This window comes from Alexandromys fortis, unplaced genomic scaffold (genome assembly GCF_014885135.2).
Source record: "Alexandromys fortis isolate MF-2015 unplaced genomic scaffold, M_Fortis_MF-2015_v1.1 scaffold_42, whole genome shotgun sequence".
Taxonomy (NCBI): Eukaryota; Metazoa; Chordata; class Mammalia; order Rodentia; family Cricetidae; genus Alexandromys; species Alexandromys fortis.
In genome coordinates, this window is record NW_026067934.1 from 6,441,124 (window position 1) to 6,456,557 (window position 15,434).

Here is a 15,434-nt window from a genome sequence, read left to right on the forward strand (position 1 = left end):
CAAATGTATACAAGTCATATTGCAAAGAAACACAAGGCACCACCAATTCTACAAACTATATGACTTTATTTATAAAATTCTCCATGTTGCTTAAAGTTGCCCATGCCCGTTAGACCCAGTTACAGATCTCAACTTGAGAATATTTTAAGACATTTTCAGGTAAAGTATCATTAAAAACTTGGGTACACCGCTCTCCCAGTCCCGATGGTGAGCACGGCAGAGCCACACATGGCGAGCTCATCCTTGCCCTCTCTGTGCCGCTGGCGCTTTCTCATGTGACCTTTACCCGTGAAATGATTTCATTCACGAAGCTATTATTCTTTGCGACCACCTCGGCTTTCAGCTGCTTCAGCTTCAGCATGACGCTCTCCTCCGACATGTCAGTAAAGGGCACTTGCTTCACCTTGGACAGGAACTCCACAATAATCTTCTCACCTTGCTGAAAAACACCCATGTCCCACCATCATTAAAACGTCTGTTTAAAGTTGCTTTCAGCAGTAATGAACTTTTTTCTTATTCATGTGTCTGTATGACATATGTCCATGAGTGCCCTTAGAGGCTAGAAGATGGTGTTGGGTCTCCTGGAGCTAGATTTATAGATCATGACCCATGTGAGTGCTGGGAACCGAACTGGGGCCTCTGGAAAAGCAGCAAGCACTCTTCCTCCAGCCAGCCAGAGCAATGAACTCTTTAACTTTGATCTAAATGAGCTACTCAATGTTTAGCAAACATTTTTATCATATTAAGTGGGCAAGCAATTCTTAGACTCACAAAACCCTTGGTTGCTATGAATGTCTCCAAAGCAAGTCATTAATAAGATATTTATACTTTTTGATTTTTGTTTTGTTTTTTGTTTTTCAAAACAGGGTTTCTTTGTGTAGCCCTGGAAGTCCTGGAACTTGCTGTGAAGACCAGGCTGGCCTTGAACTCACAAAGATTCGCCTGCCTCTGCCTCTGCCTCCTGAATGCTGGGATTAAAGGCCTAGTGATATTTATATTTTATTCTCAGATGATAAGGAATTGAGATTTAGTAGTTCTTCAAGCCCTCTGCTTTAACTGACATGGAATTTAATCTCAGGGAAAAAGAATTTAAGGATTATAAGGCACACTTTAGTATAAACCTGAAATTCTCTCTTACATGCACACGTGCACACATGCATGTACACAGGATCTTTCCATTTCTATTTACTGCTCAGAGTTGTACAAAGGACATGGCTGTTACTTTGAGGGCAAGCTCCTTAAGTCACACTCTCCATCTCTAAAACGCGGCTATTATCAACTTCACACATCTGTCCTGAGGAGCCAAGTGACTGACTGCAGGTCTGAAGGCAGGCGAGGCACTGTGTCATTTACTGGAGCTGCACACAGTGGCCTTTATCAGACAGGCACCAGCAAGCATCTATAGGTAAGCGGCAGATGTCTAACTAGTAAGAAAGAAACACTTCTCCACTAAAAATCACGTAGACAGAGCTGGCAAGATGATGCAGAGGGCAGAGGCAAGCCTGGCCACCTGAGTTTGATCTCTGGGACCTACATGGCAGAAGCTGAGAGCCACCCATGTCAGCTGTCCCCTGACCTGCACATGTGCACCAGGGCACACACAATCTCTCTCTGTCCCCCTACCACCACCCACCCCCGCCCCAGGGGAATTCAAACTCCTGCACGTACTTTCTAAAAAACAAAGACAAACCCTATACTAACAGCAGTAAGAATGTTGTCTCCTTTAGCTTTAAAACTTTTCAAAGCATATCTTATTAACAGAAGTACATGGTTTCGGTTTTCGTGGAAACCAGAATTACATGGAGCAGACTGCCTGGTTCCAACCATCAGAATCTCTGAGTTTGATACATCAAGGGGAAGGCGGATTCAAAACCACTCCATGCTCAGGGTGGCAGCTTTCCACATCTAAAATTATGAGCAAGTTATGGCTGTCCTTTTTGTATAGCAACCATCTACCCCTAAAAACATGCGCTGGGTAAAACTACAGACACGCCAAGTCAGAGTCTCCCCAATATATACAGCACCGTAGTGCTGCCAGGGGAGGCAGGGGCGGAGATGAGTCAGACATCTGCCGCAGCACTGCGTGAGCATCTGAATCTGACCACCAACTCAGAAGGCTCAACAAAGAGCCTCTCTGGGAACAAACATTCTGCCCACAAACAGCTCCTCAATAAGTCGGAGACACAGCCATTTCTCTTAATTAAATATATTCTAAACAAAATGAAGGGCAGGAACTGTTTCTGTTGTTTTACTTATTCAGTTTAGCTGGACATCTACGGCTGTAAAACTTAATCTAGACTAACATATATTTAAATTAATTCTCTATATTCCTTATTTCTACAATCAAATTTAGTACTTTAAATGATACTGGGGAGCAGTATGGTGAGATAGGAGCTGGGGCCATTGGGTGACAGGGGCTGGGGGAGCAGTGTGGGGTGACAGGGGCTGGGGGCAGTGTGAGGTGACAGGGGCTGGCTCCAGAGACTCTTTCTCCAGCTCCTGTATGTCCATCCATACAAAGGAAGATGGCACAGAAAATAAAGAGAAAAGCTGGGAACCAGATATGGTTGTTCACATGTTTAATCCCAGCGCTCTGGAGGCAGAGGCAGGTGGATCTTTGTGAGTTCTGGGTCAGCCCAGTCTAAATGGGGAATTCCAGCCAAAGCTATATGGTGAGACCCTATGTCAAAAACCAATACGACCCAAACAACAACCAACTTGGGATATTTTTGGTTATGCTAAGATATGAGAGTCAGTTAAGACCGATCAAAGAGCAAGAACTGAAATCCCTTTGGGGGAAAGCCCAGCTCACTGTGGTCCCAATATCTACAACAGAGGTGCAGTGACTGAAGCCCAGATGACCAACCTCTCTGTCCAGGCAGCATCTCTTGGCGGCTGGCTCCATCTCATCGCGTCCCTGTGAGGTTCCAATGTTCTGAAACTCCTCAAGCTCGAGAGCTTTCTGTCTGGCGCACTCTATTACATGCTGCGGGAAATCAGCAAGCTCAGCCACATGAATCCCAAAACTCTGATCACAGACACCTGCAGGAAATCAGGGTGGAAAGACACAGCAGCTATGCTAATGGAGTGTCCTTTTATTGTCCTGTTAGAAAATGTATTTTAGATTATTTTAAATGCAATAGCCAAGCGGTTCAGGACACTCTGAGGAAACTTTCAATGACGTGACTCACATCCTCACTCTCACTGCGGCGCTGAGCGCACTCGACCTGAGGAACAGTGAGCTCAGAGGCTGTGCGGCTGCACTAAGGACGAGTGAGGCTACCACTACAAAGCTGCAGCGCCTCAATTATGCACCAACTGTTTAAAAAACTAGGTCTACTTATTTATCTCACACACTACCTAAAGCCGGACTGCTCAGTTGGACGTAACACCCACAACAAGGGTGAACTTACTTCTCTTTCTGTAGTGCACAGCACACAGACAACAAAAGCAGAACCAGAGTTTCGTGCTGAATGCTAGATCTACTACAAATACTGTCTTCTCTAACAAATATCAATAATGCAAACACGGCAACTCAAAGTAATTCCTATTCAGCAAAAACAACTAAGAGGACATCAAGACTACGTGAGCAGTAACAAGAACAAAAACATGTTCATGGGAAGTCAGACGTGTGAAAAACCTTATTCTGGTGACTGGTGAAATAACCACCCACTATGATAAAGAAGCTTCCTGATGCCTCACGGGAGGTCAGCACCATGGAGGGGGACCACACCCACCAGCTTTTCTAAACCTATGCCACAGCAGCAGACAAACACCACAGAGCCACTACTAACACTGTCAGTGAATCTGACTCACCACGTTCAAATGAGCATGTTTCCAGAACACAACCTTAAAAACATGAAGAGCCAGAGATGGCTCAGTGGTTAAAAGCGTGGACAGCCCTTCCAGAGGACATGAACTCAGTTCCCAGCACAAGTCCCAACTCCAGCTGGAGGCCATCCAACATCTCCTGCTGGACTCTGCCTGTATTCATGTGCACTAACCCATACACAGACAAGGTGCTCGCGCACACACACAGATCAAAAGAACGTAGATCCTTTGAAAACAAACCATGTCAACAGTCTGCTCCACACACATACTTCAAAAAACAGCACCAACCTAAATCTGTAACTGGAATAAACCAAACCCATTTCCCCTTTTTCATCTGATGCAGTAATGCAGATAATGTATACTACTCTTTTCTCTAGACAACCAGCAGTAAGTGTGTCCTTAAAAAACAACAATAACCATCGAGAAGAAATAATGTGATGACAGATACCACTTTAGGCAGTAAGTTCCTGCCTCGAGTTGCGCGTGCCCACCTTTTTTAACTTGGTAAAGCATAGTTAAGGTTTCTTCAGTCGTTAGTGCAGTGACGTGCAAATTGTTCACGGTTGGTATCTGGCTGGCCAGAGCTGTAAGTTCATGAAAATGGGTTGCAAACATGCAAAAGGCATCAATCTTCGTTGCAATGTACTCCGATATAGCCCATGCTAATCCAAACCCATCGTAAGTCGATGTTCCTCTTCCCAGTTCATCAATGATTATTAAGGAATCTTTGGTTGCTGATCTGAAATGCACAATTACAGGACATAAAATGTAGTTTGAAGCCTGGCATGGTGGCACGCGTCTTTAATCCCAGACTTTGGAGGCAGAGGCAGGCAGATCCCTGTGAGTTCAAGGCCAGCTTGGTCTACAGAGTTCCAGGACAGTCAGAGCTGTTGCACAGAGAAATTCTGTCTCAAACACACACACACACACACACACACACACACACACAATGTAGCTCAGGGATCATCACAGAAGAGGGATGACAAAGAGGTCTTGGGAGTCTGCAGCAGAATATTATTTGTTGAACACAGGACACAGCACACATGAATCCACATCAGGGGGTTGATATGTGTGTTATCTCTCCCCACACCCCCTCTCTCGGTTTTTTGAGACAGGGTATCCTTTGTAGTGTTGGCTATCCTATAGTTCGTTATATAGACCAGGCTGGCCTCAAACTCAGAGATCCGCCTGCCACTGCTTCCCAAGTGCTGGGATTAAAGGTGTGCACCACCACTCCCTGCGTTTACCTCTGATGGAGGAAGGTCATTGGTTAATTATAATAAACTGCTTGGCCCTCATAGGTTAAAACATAGGTGGGAGGAGTAAACAGAACAGAATGCTGGGAGGAAGAGGAAGTGAGCTCAGAGGCCATGCTCCCCTCTCCCAGGCAGACACCATGAAGCAAGCTGCCAGGTCAGACATGCTGAATCTTTCCCGATAAGACTAATGCTACACAGATTATTAGAGATGGGTTGATCGGGATATGAGAGTTAGCCTGTAAGGGCTAGAGCTAATGGGCCAAGCAGTGTTTAAAAGAATACAGTTTGTGTGTTGTTATTTCTGGTGTAAAGCTAGCCGGGCGGGAGCTGGGCGGGACGAAAAGCAGGCCCGCAACTCCCACAACATACCTCTTTTTCTGTCAACTGCTATCTCATTTTCTTTTTTAAAGTTGTAGATATAGATGTATTGATCAATTACTAAACCACTCAGTGTTAAACTGCAACCTCACAAAGTAGGAAACACAGCAAACAAAACCATGACTGTAAAAACCATCAGGGAAGAAGTATTTTCACCATTAGAATGTTAAAGACTGGGCTGGAGAGGTGGCTCGGTGGTTAAGAGCACTGACTGCCCTTCCAGACGACCTGGGTTCAATTCCCACCACCCACATGGCAGTTTACAACTGTAACTCCAGTTCCGAGGGACCGGACACCCAATGGCAAAACAACATGCGCATAAAATAACTTTAAAGAAGAGAAAGGATTTGAATAAAGGACAAGAAGGTTCTAGATGTTGTGAACAGTGGAGGTGAAAGCAGAGGCGACCACTAGGAACAGTAAGAACTTAGCATTTATTTTAGGTGGTGTATCTGTATGTGCTTGGTGTATTATGTGCCCCACGGACACACAGGAACACATACTGGCCAGAGGCATGTGCACATGTATTACCTCTGCAACCAGAGTTACAAACAGCTGGAAACCGCTATGTGGGTGCTGGGAACCAAACCAGCTCCTCTGCAAGAGCAGTAAGTACTCCTAACTGGTGAGCCGTCTCTCTGGTCCAGGAACTTTGTTTTTAAAAGATTACAAGCTGCTTCCCCTGTTCTGTTTTTGGACACTTTCTATGGAGCCCAAGCTGGACTCAAGCAACCAAGATTGAGTCACCCCTTGTCTCCAGATTAGCGGGACAGCAGGCGGCCCAGCTCCAGTCACCCTTTTAAGATCATAGAAAGTACATACAGCTCACAGGCAAACAATTGCCAAACTAAGAAAGCCTATCTCATTTACAGATGAATCCGTAAACGTGGTTCACACAGAATGGGGCCAAGGGCCACACACATACCTGAGGATAGACGCAGTCTCCAGCATTTCAGCCATGAACGTGGAGACACCTTTTAGCTGACTGTCACCAGCCCCAACTCGAGCCAGGATGCAATCCAAAATGGATACCTCTGCTGACTCGCATGGCACAAAACACCCGATTTGGGCCATGAGTACAATCACCCCAGTCTGACGAATGTATGTGGATTTACCGCCCATGTTGGGACCTATAAAATGAATTATATCAAAAAGCAAGACTTTTGATTTCTTTCACTAACAAGACACTAGTAGTTCAAAACTATAACTGAAGATTACTTAAGTCACAATGATACCCAAAGAAGACACAAAAGCCATCAAGAACACATGCACAAAGTCACTGTCCACAGCCTCCAAACACAATGTTCTTACCGTTTCTACCAACAAGCCTACACAAAGCTCGTGAAATATACAGCTAACCTGGAGTCTGACTGCGGCAAATCTACATATATTACCACAGCTAAAGATACCGGCAGACTATTTTAATGGTGTCAGAAGTAGACACAACCGATAGTCAATAGTAATAAGTAGGCTGGTAATGAATAATCAGCCTGGGCAAACTCCTCATATCACTTAAACTCCGTGTACACAACCCTTCTTTTGGCAAACGTACGGTTTCCTTGTTTGGGTTAGGTTACATGATTTAAATACGCACTCAGGGAGCGACAGAATGCAGGCATCACGTGCCCAGTACCTGTGGCACTCTTACTTCCCTCCTGCCTTCTAGACTCCGCATCTGGTTACTCTCTCTCCAGACAGCTCAGCTCATTCTAAATGGAGCTACCACAAGCTTTTCCAGCAAACAGGTCCAATCTTCCACACACTGACTCTGGTGAGCTTTGTGGGTGAAACAACCTTTCTTTTAAATGCTCCGAACAACTGAAACGGAAGGTTTCTATCGGAACAATATTGTCTCCTACACTTTAGTCACCCCAAAGTTTTCCTTCTAATCAGGATCTAAAAGCATTACCAACCCGAGAATGCATTCTTTCTCTAACGTCAGAAACAGAGACTTCCTTCATCATTTATAACACATTATTTCCATTCCAGGGCTTTAAGGAAGTGTTAACTCTTCACACAAAGCCCAAAATATAGGTTTTTGGTTTGTGACTTTTCTCCCCTCCTTAAAGAAATTTTACCAGCAGGGTATTGGTGACGCACGCCTTTAATCCCAGCACTCAGGAGGCAGAGGAAGGTGGATTTCTGTGAGTTCGAAGCCATAGAACTGTGTTCCCGGACAGCCAGGCTACACAAAGACAAACCCCTTACCGGTGATGATGTGGAACGTCTGGGCACCCTTTTCAAAGTGCACATCGTTCGGTATAAACGCGACTTCATCTTGGACTTCAACACAAGCATGCCTGGAGGCTTTCAGAGTAATTCTTCCTTTTCCTTTCTCCAAGATGACCGGCCGGACGTAAGGAATGGGTGCTGCATTTGAGACGTGCGCGAAGCTGACGACGGCGTCTAACTGAGCTAGCACATCATTGAGCGTCTGCATCGGCTCTACGTAGCCTGTGAAAACACAAAGCGGGACATGTACACAGGACTATCAAACAGCAAAGATACACCTTAGGATCAAAGTTTAGCTCAAGGCCATTTAAAAAATTGACAAGTCTGCTATAATGAAATGAGCCTGAAACTTGGGGCTAGAGAATTGGCTCAGCAGTGAAGACCACCGGCTGCTCTTCCAGAGGACCCAGGTTCAATTCCCAGCACCCACATGGCAGCTCACAACTGCCTGTAACTCCAGTTCCAGGGAACCCAACACCTTCACACAGACAAACATGCTGGCGAAACACCAATGCACATGAAATAAATATCTTTTCTAAAAAAAAAAAAAAAAAAAGTCTGAAACTCAATGTGGTGTTAAATGTTTTTCTAGCCTTACATTCCCCTAAATGCTGGGAAACTTAGGAAAGCAACGATGACAGAGTTAGGATCACAAGAAATGTGCCAGCAGAGATGGCTCAGAGGTTAAGAGCATTGCCTGCTCTTCCAAAGGTCCTGAGTTCAATTCCCAGCAACCACAGGGTGACTCACAACCATCTGTAATGGGGTCTGGTGCCCTCTTCTGGCCAGCAGGCATACACACAGACAATTGTATACATAATAAATAAATAAATATTTTATAAAGAAAAAAAGAAATGTGCCAGCCACTGTAAGAATATTAGCTGAGTTTCAATTGTTCAACTGGTACACGCAGAGGAGATTTCTCCGTAGTTTGACCCGACAGCCATTAGCACACATTTAAGTTCCCACTCTGCCATAGCCCTACACCTAAATGCCATCACGACAACTCCCTAACACAGGCTAGAAAAAAGACGTGAAGACAGCGGATTCTAAATGCTAATGGAGCGGAGTGGCTGACAGAGCAAACCCACATGTCTCATGACCTATCATGTGATTACCAATGGCAGTGCTTCTGGAGAGTCCAGGAAAAAGCTCAACTTTAAGAATACATAAGATTTTCTGTTTAAATGGCTGGAAATTTGCTTTAAAGTTTTGTGTTTTTTTAGATTATGCTCTTCCTGTATTAGGCCAGGCTGGCTGGCTTTGAACTCGGAGATCTGCCTGCTTCTGTCACCTGAGTTATGAAGTTAAGAGTGTGTGCCAACTGGTCTGTAGTGGCACACCCCTTTAATCCCAGTATTTGGAAAGCAGAGACAGGAGAATCTCTTGCAAGTTCAAGGCCAACCTGGTCTACAGAGCAAGTTTCAGGACAGTCAGGGCTGTTAAACAAAGAAATCCTGTCTTGGAAAAACAAAAAACAAAACAACAAAAAAAGAGCATTGCCACCATGCCCCAACATTACATTTTTCATTATCTTGTTCTACATAAAAGTAATGTTTTGGTGATAACTAACTTAAAAATGGCCAAATCAAATAATCATCTCGTATTATAAAATTACACTCCTGTTTTGTTGTTTGGAAGGAAATGAAAGTGTCACACTGTATTATCAGAAAGCAGTAAGAACCTCTAGAAATTAATTAACCATTAATGTAGAACTTACTAAAATATACTTAATTTGAAATGGTAGGGAAAAGCCAGGGCTTTGTGCGTGTTAGGCGAGCTTCTCTTTACAGCTGCGTTACACTCCCACTCCTTAGTATTTTAAACTTGTTAAGATTTCAACCACACTGGGGCTGGGGAGGTGACTCTGTGGTTAAGAGCAATGGCTGCTCCGGCAGAGGACCTGAGCTCAGTGCCCAGCACTCACACTGGGTAGCACACTATCTGGAACTCCATTTCCAGGGGTTCTAATGCCCTCTTCCGGCCACTGCAGACACCTGCATGCATGGGTTGACTAGGGCTGTAATCTCAACTCTTGGGAGGCAAGAGGGTGATCAACTACTCAAGGCTAGCCTGCAATGTATAAACTATCTCAAACTTTAAACTATCTTAAAACAAAATAAAATAAAATTTTTATAATTAAAAAAATAGGCATTTATTATTATGTGAGCATGCATGTGCACCCATGATCCACTGCACAAATTTGGACATCAGGGGACAACTTCTGGTGAGTCAGGTCTTTCCTTCCACCGTGTGGAGCCTAAGGATCAAACCCAGGTCGCACAGCCAAAAGCAAGCATCTTTATCCATTTCACAAGCCTTATACTTTTTGTAAAGCATCTTTTCTCAACTTTGAGGCTAGCCTGGGTCAAAAACTGAACCCATAGAAAGGGACAGGAAAGGAATTTCTATGTCCACCGCATTTTAAAGAAGTCACATTAGTTCAGGCTGATGGCGAATGATACGAATCCCCAGATTCAGAGACTAAAACCAGACCTTTACCAGCTGGGTGAAGAACAGCTTCTGTTCTGTTTTGGAGGAAGACTCACGGTTGAAATAAACAGCATCTATAGTGCTCTTCAAAATGCAAATTAGACTCAAGAACACAAATCAACTTAATTACTGTGCTTCAGTTACCTGATATCATCAAGCAAGAATATAATCTTCATAAACCACCCCATTCATTTCTGCACCAATACATGCAGCATATTAAAATAAACCTTAAGTTGTTTCTTTTGCTTTATTATGAACACTCAAAAAGTAAAACAACTTAGAGAATTAAACATGTATACAGTCTTTCAAGATTCATCATTCCTAAACAATTCAGTACACAGCCCTCAGAAAAAAACATCCTCCTGTTTTTCCATCCTGCCGTGAGCTCTAGACCACGATGGTGTCCCAGCATCTTACAGTAGTGTTCCCGCTGCCCGGCTATTCTCAACTGCCCCTCTGGGCCTTTGACTTAGCTGGACTGTCCTTTCAGGTCTCCCTTAATCTTGAACAGAGCCTTTTTATGTCGCCTTCAAACTAACACACATCACTGCCCACCAAACACTAAACAGACTCACGTCATTCCCAGGCTGGTAACACATAGTGAGTCACATTGCCCCTTCAAATAAAAAATACCACCCCCAATGGCATAACAGGACTATGAAAATCTATGAATTCCCAACAGCTGGTCTTGTTTAACCTGTATTCACTTTTCAGTGATATTCATTCCCATACCCTACGGTGTGAACCTACAGATAGATTTAACACAAACATTGAATAGTGGCTCACACCGTCAATCTCAGCATTCGAAAGGTACAGCAAAAGGACACTTCAGCTAAGGAGTGAAGAAACGAGCTGTGACAGGCGATACTGTGAGAGCCAGTGAGACAGCTGAGCAGAAAATGCCTGACCACCTGATCACTCTAGTTCAATCCCTGGATCCACATAGCAGAAAAGAGAACCAACTCTTACAAGTTGTCCTCTGGCCTCCACAAGCACACATGCATCCACAATACAGATTAAATAAATATAACAATAAAAAATTAAAACAGAAGCAAAACTATCTTCAAACGTCCTGATGCTTTTCTATTAAACAAGAAAAAGCAGGTGATATTCAAAACATTCAATGCTCTATTAAATTTACCTGAAGAAATATTGACGATTTCTTTAACAATGGCATTCTGGGCCTCCTCATACTCGCCTTTATTTTTAGTATATTCTTCATTTAAAGAAGATAGCTCACTGTAAATCAAAACATGGCATTATTAAAAATATCAAAATCTTTGACAGAAGTAATGTGCATCACGCAAACTATATTCATATTTGTCTTACGAAGCATCTGAACAATGAAAATTAAAAATGGAAATACAAGTAGAAAAATGGGCAACCAAGCAGGGTGTTGGGATGCACACCTTTAATCTCAGCACTCAAAATGCACGGACAGGAGGATCTCTGTGAGTTTCAGACCAGCTTGGTCTACATAGTAAGCTCCTTCCTGAACAGGCTACACAAAGAAACCCTGTCTTGAATATCCAATAAAATTTTTTTTTTAAAAAAAAAAGCAAAAAGCAAGAAACTTTTTATCTATGAATAAGTCTATCCAAAACTTCCTAAGATCAGTTAAAAGAAAAAAATTAAATTTTTTTTCAGTAGCAAACATAAAATAGCTATAATACATAGTGAATAGACCCAGTAATGCAGTTAAATATCTCCCTTCACTAATGTATACATTCAGGATTTTTTTCTTTCTACTTGGTAAATGATACTGAGACTTTCCTAGAAAAATAGACAGATGAGGGGCCAGAGAATGGCTCAGCATTTAAGAGTGCCTGCTGCTCTACTAGGACCAGAGTTAACTCTTGGCACCTACATTAGGCAGCTCATAGCCACCTAACACCCCAGCTCCACAGGATCCAAGGCCTCTGGATCCTTATGTACATATCCATGTGCAGTCACACATACCTAAATATAACTTAAAAAACAGATATAAACTTAAAAAAAAAGACAAAAATAAAGCAGAACAAGAGAAACTAGCTCAAAGAACACAGAAACATTAATTAATTATTCAACCTATCTGGATTTTTTAGAAGACAATGAGACAGTTGGGGAGAACAGTCTTTCTGTTTTTGTTGCTTTGGGTGGGATCTCATTCTGAATGAGATCACTTGAACTCACTGCGATCCCCCAGCCGTTGTGGAACTGGGACTCCAGACACAAGCATGTTTCCCAGCTAACAGAGCTGAATATATGATAAGCTTCTTGGAAGAAAGCAAAGCTTGACTCTTAGTTCTTGTTTAAAAAACAGTGAACAATAAAAGTAAAAACTCTTTGTCGAAGGCATTCAATTTTATCAGAACCCATCAACTACCAAAAGCTTGAGAGAGCATCATGTTCTCGGACCTGTTGGTGAACTTAACCCCGTTCTTCTGAATATCCACGGTGCTGAAGTTCTTATTGTTGCGAAGGACTTTTTCTTCCTTGCAGGTTACACGAAAATAATATCCAAACTGTGCGCTGGAATCCAACTTAATCTGTTTGCCAGGGTCCAATCCTTTATGATCAGAAAGAACAATTAGGTCATCAATACATACTCTTTCCAGTGTAGATGGTCAAAACCACTGCATCAGAATGCAACACACTCATGACAGGGCAACACACCGCAAATTATCATCTCACCAGGAAAGATGCGCGTCCCACTTCCCTGGGACGCTTACGAATGCTGGCCTCTAACATGAAAGAAGATGCTCTTTATATGGATAAACCCACCCAAGGGCGCAGAAGACCAGTCGTGGGCAGCACACAGCTCCAGATGTTGGCTGCCGATGGAAATGGCTATGGTACAGTCAGTCCGTGCTTAGGAGTTTCGCATAGGGCTCTTTTTCACACTGACTTATTTTCACGTGCGTGTGTATGGAACTGTGTCAGACAGTTTGTGTGCTAAGGTCAGTGGACAAACTATGGAAGTCAGTTTTTCTTTCCATCATGTGGGTCCCAGGACAGCCACCAGGCTGCTTGGTGGTTTAGTGCCTTTAATCACTAAGCTACCGTCCTCGGCCAGGCTTCTGTAACCAAAGAATGTTTGAAAATTGGGGTAGAACTGAAAGTGGCCAAATGCTACTTCTAAACAAAACTACGACTGGACAATGAAAGTCTAGAACCAGGCTTTATTCTTGTTAAGCAGAGCAAATTTCACAGAGCAAGCAAACATTATGTATGTAAGATTTGTGAAATTTTCTATCACAGCCTCTGCTCACAATTTTACTCAAAGTGATTATTAAACCACACTAAAAACCAAAAATACTATACAGGAATTTGTTGGCTGAAGAACAGCAACCGAATTTACTAGCAACAACGATGGACAGATCTCATCTGCAGAGAAAGGACAGCAGACAGCAGTGCGTAAGTAAAAGTTAGGTCACTACAGCATTTCAGAATGTTCCAGTGCCCAACAGTCACCAGCTGCATCAGCAGGGACTCTCGGGGTGACAACGCAAAGACTCAGGCACCAGTGTGAACACTTTAAGAATCATTCTTACCAAGCCCCCGGGCTGCGCTTATTAACGTGGACTGCATCTTCTTCTCCAGGCCGTCCATCACTTCCCTTAGTTCACTCAGGTTAGGATCAAATGAGGGCTTTACAAGAAACTCATGGTTTTCCACCTACAAACAGAACAAGGAGTCGCCAAGTCATACAAACAAATGGGTGAGGACAGATTTTAGGAGACATGTCATTTCTTCCACCTACGTAAAGGTGTGACTGGCCACCCCTGAGTCACTCAGACAACACTGAGAACCTTCTACTCATTAACATTTTAGTAGCCTAAGAGTTCTAGACACACAGGCATTACCCATATTAACAGCTACATAACAAGGTGACACACATCCAATGCTCCCCTTACTACTAAAGGATGCTCAATTTCCGAACCATCGTCAAATTGCAGCTTTTCCCAAACCAAAGATCTGAAGAATCTCAACTAACAGTTCTAACTCGGCACAGCACCCCACTCCCAATCACCCACAACAACCACGCTTAGAAAACTGTTTCTAAGCGAGTGCCGGCGAGATGGCTCGGTGGGTAAAAGAACTGCTACAAGTTACAGGCCAAACCTGGAGACCTGAGCTCCACTCCTGGATTCCACTCAGAAGCTGACCTCTGATCAGCACACTGGTGCTGCCCTCCCGCAGATAAATACTCTCTCCCCCTCCCCACAACCTTTAGAATTGCCAGGTATGGTGGCACTGGTCTTTATTCCTAACACTCAGAAGGCAGAGACAGGAAGATTTCTGTGAGTTCAAAGCCAGCTTGGTCTACACAGTGAGCTCCAGGCCAGACAAAGTTTCACAGTGAGACTCTTATCTCAAAAAAACTAAAAACCGGTTTTCTTCACATTGAAGTTCCGCTGAGGCACTAGAGGGATGACTCAAGTTATAAAAACACATCTGAGTCCCCAGTCCCCGCATGTGTGCCTACAACCCGAGGGCAGGGCCAGAAGCAGCCCTGGAGCTCATCAACACATACCACACCATACACACAAAATCAGGAAAAAGATACGGTGCAGCTGGACACGGCAGTGCACACCTGTGATGGAGGGCAATCTGGCTAAACGAGACCTCAGCTCAAAACAAGTCCCAAAAGTTCATCCGGATTTCATTATTTAAAAACACATTTTGGGGTGGGGAGAGAGTGAGTGAATGCTGGGTCAAACCCAGTACGGCATTGTTAAATACCGTTGCTGTACGCTGCTCCTACATTACTTCTTTGGAGACTGAGTCTCACCGTGGAGCTCTGCCTGCCTCTGCTCCAGAGGACTGGGATGAAAGGTGTGCACCACCGTGCCTGGCTTTTGCACCTATTATTAACTAACAAGAAACTGTAATGAAAAATGACTATCAAGACCTACATCAAACTGTCAAATCTTTATTGTGAGAGACCTTTATAAAGGCAATTTGTTTGAAGATTAAGTAGAACTGGTTTCAAGTGATGGGCCCCATGGAAACGGGCACTTAAATCAGATGCTAAGAGCTCGTCAACCCTAATGACTGTTCTTTTTTAAAAAAACAAATGACTAAAATTTCAACAAATAAAATTACAAAGGAACATTTTAAAAAGCAGTCTATCTGCACCAGGAATTAGAATTATTAAATAGACGATTACACATAAAAGCTTAATAGGAGAGTGAGTCAACTTTCTAAAACAAGACGACAAAAACATATTCACTAAATAAGACTGAAACAAATTGCTCC

At 43.4% G+C, this 15,434-nt stretch overlaps 1 protein-coding gene across 1 annotated transcript in view; it reads right to left on the reverse strand.

Moving 5' to 3' along the window:
- Positions 1–46: 46 nt before the first annotated feature.
- The window catches only part of Msh2 (mutS homolog 2), a 37,978-nt gene continuing 22,590 nt past the window's right edge, over positions 47–15,434 (reverse strand). Inside the window, exons 5-12 of the mRNA XM_050146172.1 lie at positions 13,727–13,850; positions 12,591–12,741; positions 11,335–11,432; positions 7,677–7,922; positions 6,394–6,598; positions 4,323–4,570; positions 2,867–3,042; positions 47–439 (exon numbers count right to left, since the gene is read on the reverse strand). Coding sequence (XP_050002129.1) covers positions 272–439; positions 2,867–3,042; positions 4,323–4,570; positions 6,394–6,598; positions 7,677–7,922; positions 11,335–11,432; positions 12,591–12,741; positions 13,727–13,850 — 1,416 coding nt within the window. The 3' untranslated portion in view covers positions 47–271. The remainder of the gene's footprint in view (positions 440–2,866; positions 3,043–4,322; positions 4,571–6,393; positions 6,599–7,676; positions 7,923–11,334; positions 11,433–12,590; positions 12,742–13,726; positions 13,851–15,434) is intronic.